This window comes from Lynx rufus, unplaced genomic scaffold, assembly GCF_022079265.1.
Source record: "Lynx rufus isolate CCGP_SWC_20201006 ecotype Redwood Valley unplaced genomic scaffold, mLynRuf1.p SCAF_21, whole genome shotgun sequence".
NCBI lineage: Eukaryota > Metazoa > Chordata > Mammalia > Carnivora > Felidae > Lynx > Lynx rufus.
Window position 1 is genome coordinate 21,193,003 of NW_025814836.1, and position 15,553 is coordinate 21,208,555.

At 51.8% G+C, this 15,553-nt stretch overlaps 1 protein-coding gene across 5 annotated transcripts in view; it reads right to left on the minus strand.

Annotated features, from left to right (window-relative positions):
- NTRK3 (neurotrophic receptor tyrosine kinase 3) overlaps positions 1-15,553 on the minus strand; it is a 380,742-nt gene that overhangs the window by 247,310 nt on the left and 117,879 nt on the right. For 3 of the 5 annotated variants that reach the window (XM_047086791.1, XM_047086795.1, XM_047086793.1), the window contains exons 5-9: positions 11,265-11,422; positions 10,444-10,586; positions 9,871-10,012; positions 9,146-9,442; positions 523-546 (exon numbers count right to left, since the gene is read on the minus strand). In XM_047086791.1, the coding sequence (XP_046942747.1) occupies positions 523-546; positions 9,146-9,442; positions 9,871-10,012; positions 10,444-10,586; positions 11,265-11,422 (764 nt within the window). The remainder of the gene's footprint in view (positions 1-522; positions 547-9,145; positions 9,443-9,870; positions 10,013-10,443; positions 10,587-11,264; positions 11,423-15,553) is intronic. The other 2 variants (XM_047086792.1, XM_047086794.1) reach the window with 1 other exon arrangement.

The following is a 15,553-nucleotide window of genomic DNA, read 5'->3' on the forward strand; positions in this document are numbered from 1 at the left end:
AAACACCACATTCTTTTAGGATTGTCTAGTCCTAGCCCCAAATTGCTTATAAACTGAGCCTCGATAATTCCACTTGAGGACACACAAGCCTATCAGGAGAGCTTGTAAATCACTCACAAGGTAAGTCCCAGCCAGAGTCCGGGGTCCTCAGAGCAGGTGAGGAACACAGGTCTAGAGGCTCCCCGTTCTCTCCACAAGAACAGGGTTGACCAACAGGGGTCTTACCCGGGAATATGAAACCCCACATCCCTCCTTCCCATCCAGGCAGGGAGACCCACAACAGGCTCAGACCTCAGAGAACTCCCTGGGGGAAACTGAGGCCAAGAGCCCAAGAGGTGTGCACCTGGAGCTTCCTAAGAGGTATTTCTACTCTCCGGCTGACCTTCACAATTCACTCAGATGCTCTCAGCTGCCAGGGGTCTGGGGGTGGCCGTGGTATAGGAAAGAGGGCTAGGTGGATTCAATAATTACTGAAAGTATCAGAATGAATGAGTTCCAAAGCAGAAAGTAAAGCAGACTTACTAGAGACAAAGTTATCCGTGCTCTCTGCAAAAAAGACAAAGAGATAATTAACAAGTGTAATAAAAACCAGAACAGATGCACTCTAGCTTCCTAATAGCTGCGACCTCCCCCATTCGCCATGATTCCCCCGTCACCCGGCAACTGAAAACTAAAATCCTTGGCGTATCCACCCCTCCTCCACACTACACAACCCCTTCAGGAGGTGGTCTTCCAAGTGGGAAGGAAGGAGAGAGAAAGCTCCTAGCTTCGAGGGAGGTGGCCTGGCCCACCTGGGGCCTATGAGACGGAAAATTAAAACGAGACACAACGTCTCACCCACGGTGCTCCGTCCTTCGGGTACCCAGAGTGCTGGGGGTGTTGGTGGTACCTCAGAGCCAAGAAGAAATGCTGCACGGGCGGGCTTCCCCCGACCTTCCCTGAAAATGCCAGCAGCTATGACCCCAAGACTGAATCCTCAAACTGACACGTGGAGTTTATTCTGGCAGGTCCCAGAGACGTTCCTGGGAATCCCTCTATGACCCTGCCCGACCCCCGGACGAAAATGTGCTACTGGACCTTTGCCTCTAGAAATGGCTCACCTAACAGTGGAAGCTCATCATTATTAGACACTGATTATGAGCCAGGGGCTGAGCTACATGCTCTACGTCACACATCGCTCGATCCTTACAAGGATCCTAGCAGGTGGAGAGCACTATCCCCGTTTAACAGAAACAGAAACAAGCTCACAGAGGTTAAGGAAGGAACCGCATCTCACTCATCCAAGAGGGCACAGAAGGAGCTGAATTCAAATCCAAGTCTGAGCTCGTAACCACTCTATCAGAGATTCTCAAATTCTAGCAGGGAATAGGACCATCTAGGGCGTGGGCACTATCTTTCTCCAATCAAAGGAATGAGGGCTTCCTAGAGAAATGCATCATTTCAGGCCTGGGTCAGAGGAAGCATAAGATGTACCTGGAATATCTCACAGTACTGGAAAGTAAGAAAGTGCTCCAAATTAATGGGGGCACGGGAAAAGAACACAGGAGCCAAGGTGAAGGAGCTTCCGATGACCAAATTTGGGACAGTTTAAGCAATAATATAAATAAAGGCAGTCATGGATTGTTATGGGCTGAATTCTACCCACCCAAAATCCATACGGTTGAGATCCTAATCTCCAGTTCTTCAGAACATGACTGCACGGAGAGACAGGGTCTTTAAAGAGGTAATTAAGTTAAGATAAAGTCATTAGGGTGGAAGCTAATCCAGTACGGCTGGTGTCCTTCTGAGAGAGGATATGAGGACACAGACACACAAGGAAGGAAGACCACGTGGAGATACAGAAAGAAAACACCCATCTGCGGGCGCCTGGGGGGCTCAGGCGGGTGAGCGTCCAACTTCGGCTCAGGTCATTATCTCGCGGTTCATGGGTTCAAGCCCTGCGTCGGGCTCTGTGCTGACAGCTCAGAGCCTGGGCCTGCTTCGGATTCTGTGTGTCCCTCTCTCTGTGTGTCCCTCCCTGCTTCGTGCACGGTCTCTGTCTCTCAAAAATAAATAAACGTTAAAAAAAAATTAAAGAGAAAAAAAGAAGACACCTGTCTGCAAGCCAAGGAAGAGAGAGGCCTCAGACGGCATCAACCTTGTGGACACCTAACCTCCAGGCTTGGGAGGAAATAAATGTCTCTTGTTTAAGCCGTCCAGTCTGTGATACTCTCTTATGGTAGCCCAAGCAAACTACATGCATCATAAGTCATAGGACAAAATAAATACCCATGAGTCCATACCAATATAAATAAATAACTGAATGAATGGGGAGGAAGAGAAAGCTCTTCCTTACAGTAGAATTCCACTTAATAAATACAGAAGGAATGACGGAATTAGAAAAATTACCACTGACAAATAACCACTGTTAATAACCGTTTCAGGCAAGAACCATCAATGAATGCTAAAATTAATGTGTGAACGCATGATAAGAAACAAGACATTTACAAAGTTTCAAAATATTATACTCGTTTAGTTACAAAGGGAGAAAAAAATCACTTTGCAGGGCGCCCGGGTGGCGCAGACGATTAATCATCTGACTTCGGCTCACGCCATGATCTCATGGTTCCTAGGTTCGAGCCCTGCGTTGGGTTCCGGGCTGATCGCTCAGAGCCTGGAGCCTGCTTCGGATTCTGTGTCTCCCTCCCTACCTCTCTCTCTCTCTCTCTCTCTCTCAAATATTTAAAAAAAAACAAAAACAAAAACAAAAACTTTGTTTAAATAATAAAAAAATCACTTTGCAGTGGAGAACCGTAGCAGACACGATGTCGACCAAGTTAATGTCACCGGTAATAAGAAGTATAGATGTGCCCTCTGATATGATGTCCTGAAAGGACACAGCATCATTTCTGTGGTGTTCGTGCCAAAAAATGCATTAACCCATATTTAATTGGGAGATGAGAACAGACAAACTCAAAGTGTGGGGAAGCCCACAAAATAACTAGTGACTATTCTTCAAGAGTGTCCAGCTCAGGAAAGACAAAGACAGACTGAGGAACCTAGAGACTGAAAGAGAATAAGGTGACGTAGCATTACGCGCAGCGTTATGACCCTGCTTTGGGTCCTAGAGAAAAACGGGCACCAGTGGACAAAAATAAAGAATAAAGTCTGTAGATGGGATAGCAGTGTCGGTGTTAATATCCTGCTTCTGCACAAGGGATTGTGTTTATGTAAGATGCTAACATTTGGGGAAGCTGGGTGATGGGTACAAGGAGGTTCTTTGTACTGTTTTGTTACTTTTGGGGGTAAATCTTAAGCTGTTTCAAAATGAAGAGTTAAAAGTCTTAAAAAAATTTTTTTCCAAAAAATATATATTTTTTTAATAGACCTAGATTATTGGTCCTCACCCCAGAGATTCTGAGTCAGGAAGTTTGGGGAAGGTCTTGCCAATTTGCATTTCTACCAACTTGTCAGATGATTCTGATGCTGCTGGTCCCTCTGAGAACCACTGCATTATATTACATCTACTCCTGCCCCAAGCCTACCACACCCTGAAAAATAAGAACAACTCATTCACTTATTCATTCATTCATTCACTGGCTAAGTCCTCACCGTCATTATAATTATGGCTCATTAAGCATACACCAGCAAATCTTCTTCTCTACCTGTGGAGAAAGTGATGCTTTCTGTGAAGGAGTCTAGAGAAAGTCCTATTTATAGTGAATGTACCATTAACAGATGGCTTGCATTATCACCAATAGTGAAACCATAGAAAGAGCCCGAATGTCCATCGACTGATGAATGGATAAAGATGATGTGGTATGGCTATCACTCAGCCATCAAAAAGAATGAAATCTTACCATCTGCAGTGACATGGATGGAGCTAGAAATGTATTATGCTAAGTGAAATAAGTCAATCAAAGAAAGACAAATGCCATATGATTTCACTCATATGTGGGATTTAAGAAACAAAACAGATGAGCGCATGGGAAGGGGGGGAAGAGAATAGAGCAAAGCAAACCACAAGAGACTGTTACTGACAAAGAACAAGCTGAGGGCCGATGGAGGGAGGTGGGTGGGGGGTGGGGTGGGCTGGGCGGGTGATGGGGATTAAGGGAGGCACTTGTGATGAGCACTGGCTGTTGTATTTAAGTGATAAGTCACTGATTTCTACTCTGGAAACCAATATTGCACTGTACGTTAACTAACTAGAACTTAACTTAATTTAACTTAAATTAACATACATATGTGTATGATACATATAACATATATGTTGCATATACATATGATTAATATATATATTATATATACATATGAAAATAAATGGCCTGTCTGTTGTCCATTTTGCACCATTTGAGGCAGACCAAGGGAGCTTTCTCCAAATTCCTGAGCCTGCCCATCATGCTACCACCTTTTCTGAATTGCACGTAACCAAATGCCTGATTTGTGGGAAGGATGGAGGAGAAGGGGTTCTACCCTTGGTTTCAGAGCCTGAAGAAAGAGAGGTGCCAGATCAATTCATAATTAACACCGATCTGCTTATTTCTCACAAGCCTCCCATTTATTAGAGAACAGTCTCAGGTCAGCCAAATGTTTTGGCCACATCTGTGAACGCCGCAATCTCCCAATCAGCCTCTGTGCTTAGCTCCCTTGCTGGAGCCTCGGAACAGGGAGACTTCATGGGTCTCCTCTAACCTGGAATTTTGCACTGGAAGAGGACAGCTGTACCAGGAGTGGTCCTCACCTCTGACCCCACCAGCAGCTGGGGAGATGACCGTCTGAGCGTGACCGCGGCAGGCATGGGCATGTGTGCAACGCTCTCCCGGTCCCAGACTGCACCCCCTCCAGTCCCAAATCGTGTCAAGAAGAGCCTTGCAGGGAAAGCCGACAAGGCCCAGAGAAGGGAGAAGGGAGAAGGGAGGCAGCAGCCTGCGTCCAGACAAAGAGCCGGACGGAGACTTGTTGGCGAGAACAGATGCCCCAGCTTCAGCTGGAAGAAGGGAGCGGGGAGGCCACGCCACAGCATCCGCTCTCACCGCGCATCCCGCACAGGAGCCCCGTCCCAGCACCCCTGCACTCAGCTGCCGGGGACTCAAACACGGGGAGGAACACCTCCTTCCCGCTCCCCTGCCCCCCGCCCCTGGACCGGGCACCAGCAGCCTGTGACCAGGTGCTGGTCTCCACAAAGTTCCTCAGGGCAAGGAAACCAGCCTGGACAGAGGCCGAGAGCTCGAGGGCAATGATTTCTTCCTTCATTTGTACCCAGCGTCCCGAGGGAGTTCTGCTTCTGCTGTTGTAAAAATCTCCGTGAAGGAACTGGACTTCCCGGCCAAGTAAAAAATGAGAATTTAAGAGCTATGGCAGCTCACTTACTCCTAAATATTCTGTCAAGGGTTCTCAGATGTTTGTTGCACGTGTGCAGGAAAACACATGCACACACACACACACACACACACACACGCACACATACACCCCTTAACAACATTCCTCCTTCTATCACATCTAAGGATCTCCAACTTCACATTCTCTCCCAGACTACAGCCCACCCTGCAGTCACCCCGAGCCTCTCCTGGCCCTCTGCTCTGGACACGTGAATCCCTGATTTTTCCTGGCTTCCCACTCCTATGCCCTGATCCCCTCTGGTACCCCCTCTAAGGTCCTAGAACCCCAAAGAGGACTGAGCTCCATGCTTCCTGAACCATCCTCTCTAACCAATCCTTCCAGGGACCTCCTTCACCAAAGGCTGGATGCCATGCTGAATATTCTAGTGCTTCTCTCTGTTCAGCATGGACAGTTTGGAAACACACACACACACACAACTTTTCCAGAACATTTTTGTTTTAATGTCCTACTCAAAAAATCCTTACTGATGGAACCCTCCGCGTTTCCAGAATGTCCCATGAAATATATTCATTCCAATCAAATCTCTCCCGTGGGTCTCAGGACCATGAGGAGTCAGGAAAGGAGACCCTCACCTTTAGATCTTGTTTTGCCCCCAACACAGATCCCCTTGTCAGGTGCCCTTGTGGGTTTTCAAAAAAAAATTAAAACAAACAGTACTCTGGGCTTACTCTGTGCCAAGCACGGTTGTCAGTACTGGAGGTGGATGAATCCACCATGGGCGAGCTAATCTTCACCACCGCCTTCGAGATAGAGGCAGGGGGCGGAGTAATTTGCCTGAGATCACAGAGCTGATGAGCGATTTAGATTCCTAAATTCATCGCATCCCTCCACCTCCCAAGAATCCCGGTTTAAGAGCTAACAGCTGTTGTTGAGCCCCCTTGGCACTCGTCACTGCGTTTCCTCCTCACGGCAACTTAGGCAGGGAGCTGTTGTTCTTGCGCCCATCCTACAGATGAAGAAGCAGAGGCAGGGTAGTGATCGTCCTTCGTGACACGCCAATCACGTTCTCGGAGCACAGGCCGCCTGTCTGGCAGGCTCGCAGAAGGGATTTGCGCCTCGGTCTGATTTCAGAACCCTTAATCTCCATGCTCTGCATGGAGAGCGAGAGAGGACCACCTGTGATAAACATAAATGGGACGTCCCAACACCCTCGTGGCAAAAGAGTAGAGCAGGAATCCACAGACAGCCTTCCAGCCAGGGCCCGGCGGGTACGAGGCGGACTGCCTGCTCCTCCAGGTAATTTACTCTCCTGAACGTTTTAGACGTTTTGACGTTGGCCCATCTTTTCCCTGTCACTGCCTTTTCATCATGCGTTGATTCCTTCAGATTCACAAAGCAAGCAGACTTCCGCACAGGGTGGCCCTGGCAGGGTGCACGTGGCTCTGAGGAAGTACCTGCGGGTGGGCGGTTTCCCCTCGGGCCTCTCTGTGACTCTCCCCTCACGCCCACCTCCTGTGGCCACAGCCCACCGAACAGCGAGGCAGCGAGGCAGCGGATTACCAACGAGGGAGCACCAAGTCGCCCGGGGACTTGTTAAAGTATGGAGCTCTGGACCCCACCCCAGGGCTTCTGATTCAGCAGGTCCGAGCGGGGCTCAAGGATCTGGTTCTAATACCAGGTGATGGTGATGCTGCTGGTCCGGGGACCCCTCTTTAAGAACCACTGGCCTGGGGCGCCTGGGTGGCGCAGTCGGTTAAGCGTCCGACTTCAGCCAGGTCACGATCTCGTGGTCCGTGAGTTCGAGCCCCGCGTCAGGCTCTGGGCTGATGGCTCAGAGCCTGGAGCCTGTTTCCCATTCTGTGTCTCCCTCTCTCTCTGCCCCTCCCCCGTTCATGCTCTGTCTCTCTCTGTCCCAAAAATAAATAAACGTTGAAAAAAAAAAATTTAAAAAAAAAAAAAAAAAAAAAAGAACCACTGGCCTAAGGAGAGTTGATAAGGTGGCAAGGGTCTCCAGAGACCATGAGATGGGGATGCTGTGTCTCTTGGGGACAGAAAAGGGTGTCTGTAAGGCTGGGAGGATACAGAGAACGGCTCTCAGGGCAGCCTCTGTGGGGAGGAGCCCAGAGTGACTCGCCCTCCCTCCTGAGTATTCGAGGGCTCCTTGCTCTCTCCAGGCCCCAGGAGCTTCCCTTTGGAAACATGCTGCCTCAGGGGACTTCATTCCTTGCCCATCAGGGAGCGTACAGTCTCCTCTTTAAAAACTAGAATTCATTGTCTCATCACTAGGCAGACAGAGGCAGGGCAAAAGGGCCTCTCTAGCCCCTCACACCAGCAAGGCCTGGCCTGACTATATGCCCCTAAGAGCAAAGTATCTCTGCAGCTAAAAGCTGCTGCTTCCACAGTGCCCCCGGGACTCTTCCAGCTCCCAAAGCAGGGACGGCGTGGCCCACGGTGGGGAACGTCCCGAAGCTTCCGGCTGGGCATGCTGGGGGCGGTGCTGGAAATGCCGGACCAAACAGGAATGCCAGGGTCTTAAACACCAGAGCGTTCTAGACCCTCTCCTGAGCAACCGTGCACCACCCTCCTCCCCCCGGGCCTCAGTGGCAAGAATGTGGCCTCCCACACAGCCTCATTCTCCGGAGTTTCACTGTTGGAGCCTCCCATTGGGTTCTCCTTGCACTGAGATACACAGGATCTCCTGGAGCTGCGGCCTCTGTTATGTGCGGGCTCTGAAGTCACCTGCACGTAAGCAGATGTGGCACAGTGCTGGCTCTGGCTGCCCCGTGTGTGAGGGGGGGCGGGGGGAGGGGGGTGTGCACGCGCACCTGAGACCAGTCTTCACACTCCCCTTAACCTCAGCAGAACCCCTGAGATCTGGAGACTGAAGGTCATCCAGCCTGTTCCCAGCAGAAATCACCAAGGTCATCAAAGATCCCGGGTTTCACTGACGGAAAGCCATCAACTGCTGAACCCATCAAGAGAGGCTACCCACACGTGCACTAAACTCTTTGGGTGTTTTCTGCTCCTCCGACTTAGGAAGGTATTCGAAATACTGTAGCCCAGGCAGAGAAAGACAGAGTCACCTCCCAAACAGTCAAACCATAAAGTTCCTTCAGTACTCAAAGGTCCACTCAGCATTAGCACCACCGCTGGCTGACGACCTCAGGTACCACACCCCCCCCACACACACACACCCCCACCCCGCTAGGTCACCACAGAACAGGAGAGAAAGCTCAGAGCTGGAGGCCTACACTCGCGCCAAGCCTTGCTACTAACCAGCAAGTAGAAGGAGGTTCAGTGCACCCATCTGTTAAATGTGGGGTTGAACTGGACAGACCCTGAAACCACTGCAACAGAAGGTCGTCGAACCATCATTAGGTGCCAAAGCCTGTGGCACGCGCTTTGCACACCTTAAGTCATTTAAGAGGCCTGCGATTCTTACAGGAGTGGTATCGTCATGCCCGTTGCACAGATGAAGGAACTGAGGCTCAGAAAAGCAAACCATCGCGCCCAGAATTTCACAACCCGTAAAGGGCTGGGTCGAGATTCTCCGTCTTTCTTGTCTAGCTCTCAGTCCCTCTCTCTACCATAAAGGGGCACGTCCATATGCACACAGCTGCACACTCCCGAGAGGGTCTGGCTTTTCACTGCGACGCCTGATGAAAAACAGCAGCTTCACCTGATTTACTCAAAATGCTGGTGGGGGCTGAACACGCCCCCGGGGGAGTCTGTGACCGGAGGTGGCGGTATGGAGGCTGACGCTGTGCCTTCTCTCTATCACTGCCCCGCCCCGCATGCCCCCGGAAGGCCGCGCCGCCCTCACCTGGGAAGGGCTCCTTGAGGAAGTGGCCGTTGATGGTCTGGTTGGCCGTGCCCAGCGGGTTTTTGGCGATAAGGGTGTAGTTGCCGTTGTTGTAGTGGGTGGGCTTGTTGAAGAGCAGGCAGCCCTCGGACACCTCGCCCTCCTGGTAGTACTCCACGTGGGTGATCTTGGACTCACGCAGCGGCTGCCCGTTGTGCAGCCAGTGCAGCGTGGGCGGTGGGTTGCCACGCACCACGAACTCGATGCAGTGCTCCAGGCGCAGCTCGGGCTCCTCCAGGCTCACCACGCGCGGAGGGTCTGCGGGGGATTACGCCAGCTGACTCCCAGGACTCAGAGTCTCCCGCGTCCCAGGGCAGCCTTCCAGAAACTGGGATGGGAATCCCAGTTCTTCCCCGGCCAGCTCTGAAAAGACTGGGGGGACAAGCGGTTTCCCCACCACCGTCCCCAAGGAGGGGGAAGGGATGGCCATCTTTACCCGAGCCTCCCGGGACCAGCGCACCTGGAGGGCTCCTTCCCATGACCTTCTAGGGGGTAACAGAAGGCACACTTGTGTCAACCGTGGGGTATTCTGAAACACAGATGAGGTGGAAGCATGCCACCTCCTGGGGGACAGGGACAGCCTTTCTGGAGTTACCAGCCCAGGACTAACTCCTCGAACACCTGCCCCGCCTCCCACGCTGCCATCACCTCGGTGCACAGCCACCCCCTTAACGGCAGCCACTCACAGTGCACGGTGAGGGCGACGCTGGCATTGCTCATGCCCACCACGTTCTCCGCGATGCACGTCAGGGTGAAGCCGTTGTCCTCACTTGTCACGTTCACCAGGGTCAGGTTGATGGCGTGCACATTGGTCCAGTTCAGATTGGTCTGAAACCCCAACAAAAAGAAGGAATCGGTTTCTACAAAGTGACTCCCCACCCAACTCCCGAACACCTTCAGGGATCAAAAAGAAAGCAGTACAGCAAGTGAAGGAGACGTTTCCTGCTGCCGTGCGCACCAAGGGCCAGGCTCTCTATAGCCAAGAGCTCAGGAAACCCTCCCGTTTACCCTAGAAGGTGAATGGTAGCCTATACCCATTTTACAGATGAGAAAACTAAGGTACAGAGAAACTCACTGGCATGTTTAAGATCAAGCTGGCAAGAAAAGACTGCAGCTGGGTGAAAATGAAGTCTGCACGAACTCTCCTTCCCCTTCCTTATCCTCCCATGCCCTGCTTCTATTCATGATCTAGCTCATTTAGACTAGGGCGAGGGCTCCCTCCCCAGCCTCCCGATGGGGCCGGAGCCTCGGACGCCTACCTGGTGGGTGTTGATGGACTGCAGGCCAGTGACTATCCAGTCTACGTCAGGCAGCGGTGATCCAGAGCCATTACAAGTGATGACGGCATTGTCACCCTCTCGTACGGTCAGGTTGACGTGGCTCACGCTGATCTCGGGAAGGTCTGGGAGGGAGGACAGGATGAGGGGAAAGGTAAGTGAACACTTAACACCAAAACTTCGTCCCTGGTCTGGATGCTGGCACTTTGGGCAGCAGCTGCTGGAGCTCCGGGAAGGCCACAAGTCCCTGCACCTCCTGGGCAGATGTCGGACCTCGTGGGTGGGGATGGGGCAGCTCCAGCAATGACGTCAAACGGCATCTTCCACTTTGGGCACTGCTTGTCAAGCTTTAGTCTGCTTCAGACTCCCACAAGGAGTTTGCTAGGAATTCAGATTCCCGAGACCCATCCTGAGACATTCTGGGATCTTGTAAGTCTGTGGAGCCCGGGAACCTGCTTTTCTGAAGTACCTGAGATTCTCCTGATACAGAAAGGTCTAGAAATCATGCTTTGAGACATACTCCTCCGGGTCTGGTTGACAAGCTGGTCAACTGTGGTCCACTGACAAGGGACACCCTTAACCCCTGTCTTCATTCCTGAAACCAGCCTTCTCACGCCTGGCTCACGAAGGAACAGGAATGACCAAGGAGGTAAACGGTAAGCTAGACCTGCACCCCGTGCAGAGTTCCAGGCCGGGGGGCGGGGGCGGGGGGTAAGGCCCTGGCTCTCCAGGCTACTGCGCAGGGCCGTGTCTGGCGTGTGAGGGATGCCTCCCCGGAGCGCGGTGCCGGGCGGCTCACTCACCACACTGGCTGATGTTCATGCGGAAGAGGGGCAGCTGGGAGCCGTCCGCGTTGATGCAGTAGAGGTGCTGGCTGCTGAGCTTGGCCTCCCCCTGCTCCTGCCACAGCTGCATCCAGCGGATGTCACAGCTGCAGTTGAAGAAGTTCTGCTCCAACCTCCTGTGGGCAAGACGACAGGGGAAGGGACCTCCTGAACCGAAGATGGCCCAGCTCCCTCCCCGGGGCTGCGAGGGAGGCCCCCACCTGCTCTTCAGGGACGAAGCAGAGGAGGGGTTTAGCCAGCTCTCGAGAAAAATTAAAAAATACTTACAAGTCCATGAATTTATCTAGTTTTTAAACTAATAAACTCGTCTGAAAAACAGAAATCCACTCCACTTAACCTACCTTGGCAATGAGACCCTTTTAAATATGTCAGCTTGGGATGCTCCTGTTCTCAAAACGCTTCCGGCAGCTTCCCATCTCATTGAAAGCCAAAGTCAAAGGTCCACGGGGTACGCACTGCTCTCCGTCACCTCTCTGATCCCATGTCCTACCTCACGCTCCTTTCCTCTTCTTCAGTCACACTGACCTTGCTGTCTGACAAGGTCACTAGCATGACCAGCCTGCTTTTGCCTCGGGGCCTTTGCACATGTTGTCCCTTCTACCTGCAGAGTTCTAACCCATAACGTATCTGCTAGATTGGCTCTCTCACTTCACTAAAGAATCATATGGCCTCCTCTGATCACTTCTACAGGTAAGCTACTGCTAACCCCTGCCCTCACACTGTCCAGTCCTCCCCACCCCCAACTATTCTCTTCTTTTGAGGATTTGTCACTGCCCAGCATCACTTTGAAAAATTATTTGCTTGTTTACCATCTGTCTCACCAAACAAAAATTAACCTCCATGGAAGTCAGAGACATTGCCTATTTGGTTCATTGCTGTATCGCCAGTACCTATAACTGAGCTTGGCAAATAAATACCCATTGAATGAACAAAAGAAGGGAAGGGGAGGGAGGGAGGGAAGGAAGGAAGGAGGAAGGAAAGGGTTACTCTCCCTGGGGAGTAAGTAGTTAGCTATTTCTAAGATATGCTCAAAGCCCATCCTGGGACCAGATTTATTCTTTCATAAATTCAACAAAATCCTTACTAAGCACCTGTTCCGTGCTTGGCTGTGGGCTGAGTGCTGCTGATACAGAGGTGAAGAAGACAGTCTCTGTTCTCCAGCGGCACTCAGCTTAGTAAAGAAGAGCGTCTGACGGGGAAAGAGTCAAGTTCAAGGCCTTCCTTCTCCACTGACTTTTCATGTGACTTAGAGCAAGTCCCCAGCCCTCTAAATGGAGTTATCTCATTAGGGGGACAATGAATGGCTTTCACTGATATAAGACTCTTCAAGTAAAGGGCATCTGATAAATCTGAATGCCTGGATCGGTAAGAGGGATGTGATTCTCTTTCTGGACCAGTAGGAAGATAAATCCGCTGGTGCCCAGACAGAAGGGCTCTTGGGTAACCAGGATATTTTGGACAAGTGGCAGAATCCCGAAGTAATTAAGCATGCATCCAAATTGACCAGCTTTCAGGAAGAAGTGAGGCCCCGGGGGAGGAGTCCGTGTTTCCCAGCCAGTGGGACACCACAGGTAGAACACGGCAACACCTTTGCATGATTTCCCTTTGGTCTGAAAGTACGCTGCTCTCTTTCAGAAAAGAAGAAGGGACCTAACCTTCACTGAGTATCTGCTTCCCACAGCCACCCTAGGAGACGGCCGGCACTGTCCCCCTGCAGACGAGGGAGCTCCTCGTACGTTTGGAGGGGTGAGTCACATGCTCGAAGTCCCTCGGCTGGTGTGCGACAAAGCAAGGCTCCATACCTCAGCCCGCTGACCCCAAGCCCCGTGCACTCTCCACCCCACCTATCAACTACGAGGTGCTTCTGGCTGTGACGGGAGACACAGAGGAGCCAGCACCACCCCTGACTTCGTGGCTCCTGGGCAGAGACCCGGGGAAGAGTTCAAGGCGATGCTGGAGGCTGAGATGGGAACACAGGAAAGAAAGGTCGCGCCAGGGCACAGAGTTCATGTCGAGCGGCACTGGGAAATAAAGCTGCAAGGGGGAGTGGAGGCCAGATGGTGCAGGACCCTCGCTGCCACACTGAACATCGAGAAGTCTGGAATTCATCCAGGTGGCAGTGGGAACCAGTGAGACCCTTGGAGCTGGAAGTGATGGGAACAAAGCCGGTCTGTGCAGGATAAACTGGGGAAGAGGAGAGCTGGGGTGGCACGCTGGTTGGGGTGTTTTCCAAACACGGGGTCACCGTGTAGTCAGGGAGTGCGTGCACTTCTCAAAGCACCCAAGCAAAAGAATAAAGGGATGAATGGGAGATTAAATCCAGTCTGCACACCTTGATGAGACCCAGCACCTGGCGTGAGGCTCTGTGCACCCAGACGGGACTTCTCCTCCTCATTCATGCGTGGACGCGTGGAGGCCACCAGGCTCGATGCCAACGTTCTCAACCTTTTTGGTCTCAGAACTCCTTTTTACTCCTAAAAATTACCGAGGGGGCTCAGTCGATTGAGCATCCGACCCTTGGTTTTGGCTCAGGTCATGATCTCACCGTTTGCGAGTCAGAGCCCCGCACCGGGCTCTGGGCTGGCAGCAAGGTGCCTCCTTGGGATTCTCGCTCTCTCCCTCTCTCTCTGACACTCCCATGCTCACTCTCTCGCTCTCAAAAATAAATGAATAAACTTCTAAAAAGAATTACTGAGAGCCTCAAAGAGCTTTTGCATGTGTAGATTGTATCTTTCACTATTTCCCATTTTGGAATGCAAACAGAAAATTTTAAAACAAGACACTGCCATTAGCACAAACTCCCTTGGTCATCAGGGCAATGATGTTATCACATGGCACGTGGCCTCTGGAAAAGTCCATGGCACCCCCACAGGAGAATGGAAGTGAAGAAGGCAAAGGACATGTCAGATTCCACCTCGTGGTCTCCCTGAGAGGGTCTTAGGGACCCCCGCGGGAACCCCGGACCCCCATTTGAGAGCTGCTTCCTGGTTAATAAGGGCCCAGAGTAGACTGGTAAGAGCGGGGGGGGGGGCGGAGAGGATTAAACAGGCACCTTAAAGGAAGACAAGGTGGTATTTGGGGCTTCGCTGGAGGCACAGGGAATGAGTGGAGGTTGACACCAAGGTCTGAAGCTCCAGGAGACAGGAAATCAAAGAGAAGGTCTTTAGTTGAAAACAGAAGAGAAGGAACCAGTGGAAAGAAAGAGGTTCCATGTACTAGGAATCGGGATGAGGTCCTAGAGGAGCAAAGTGAAGGGTGAGGTCCAGACCTTGGCGGTTGTCTGCCTTGGCATTAAGGCTAGAGGCCACCGTGGCCGAGACAACGGATTGAGAGGAAAGAAGACAAGTGGGCAAGAGAAAACGAGAGCTGAGAAAGAAAAATGGAGAAACATTTGCGTCACACTTAGCACGTGCCCGCCACCACGCTCAACACTCCACGTGCATCACCCCCGTTTAACCCTCACGGCAAGGAGCAAGCAGGGGCAACAGGTGTGTGATGGCTTCCTTGGGAAAAGCAGAAGGTCAGAATGGCTGCCCAGCACATGGAGGGCAGGAAGGCCTAAGGACGCGGAGCAGCGTTTGTATTCGTGTCGCAGGGGAGGTGTGGACGGGCCTGGAATGGTAGCCAGGGTCCAGATGCTTGCATATATGCAAACTGAACCAGGTCAGCCTGGTTTTTCCCAGATGCTCACTTGACAAGATGTGGTCGTTCATTATGAAGTAGTTGTAAAAATACAAATTATCCACCTGGGTGGAAAAGATTAGCAAGCAAGGGGCTGGGCTGGGTTGCTTCGAGCCCCAAGTGCTTCATTCAGTCCTGCCTCACCCCAGCCCTGCTCTGCTGAGTACCCCGACTTCTCAGTGACCCCCCCCGCCCCCCGCCAAAGGGCCGACAGCACCAAAGTGTCCTGAGGCTGGTGGGAGAATTAAGTGGGCTGACATTGCCACGGATAAGCACACTGGCTTTTTGTTTCCTTCCATCCCTTTCCTCTAGAACGTGGTCCAATAGAAAGGATGTGCCATGAGACCTGGCCCACCCTCCATTCCACAGTCTCCTGGAAACTGCCAAATAAACCTCAAGTTTTCCCCTATCCCTCAGGACTTTCCTCCTAGAGGGCAAGACGCACACACACAACAGAAAGCACGCCGAGTCTCTCAACAGGGGTGCCCTGGGCATCCTCGGAGCGAACAGACCATAGTCTTCGCACCCTGACTCGGGGAGATGGGCCACAAGCAAAGAAAGGCAGC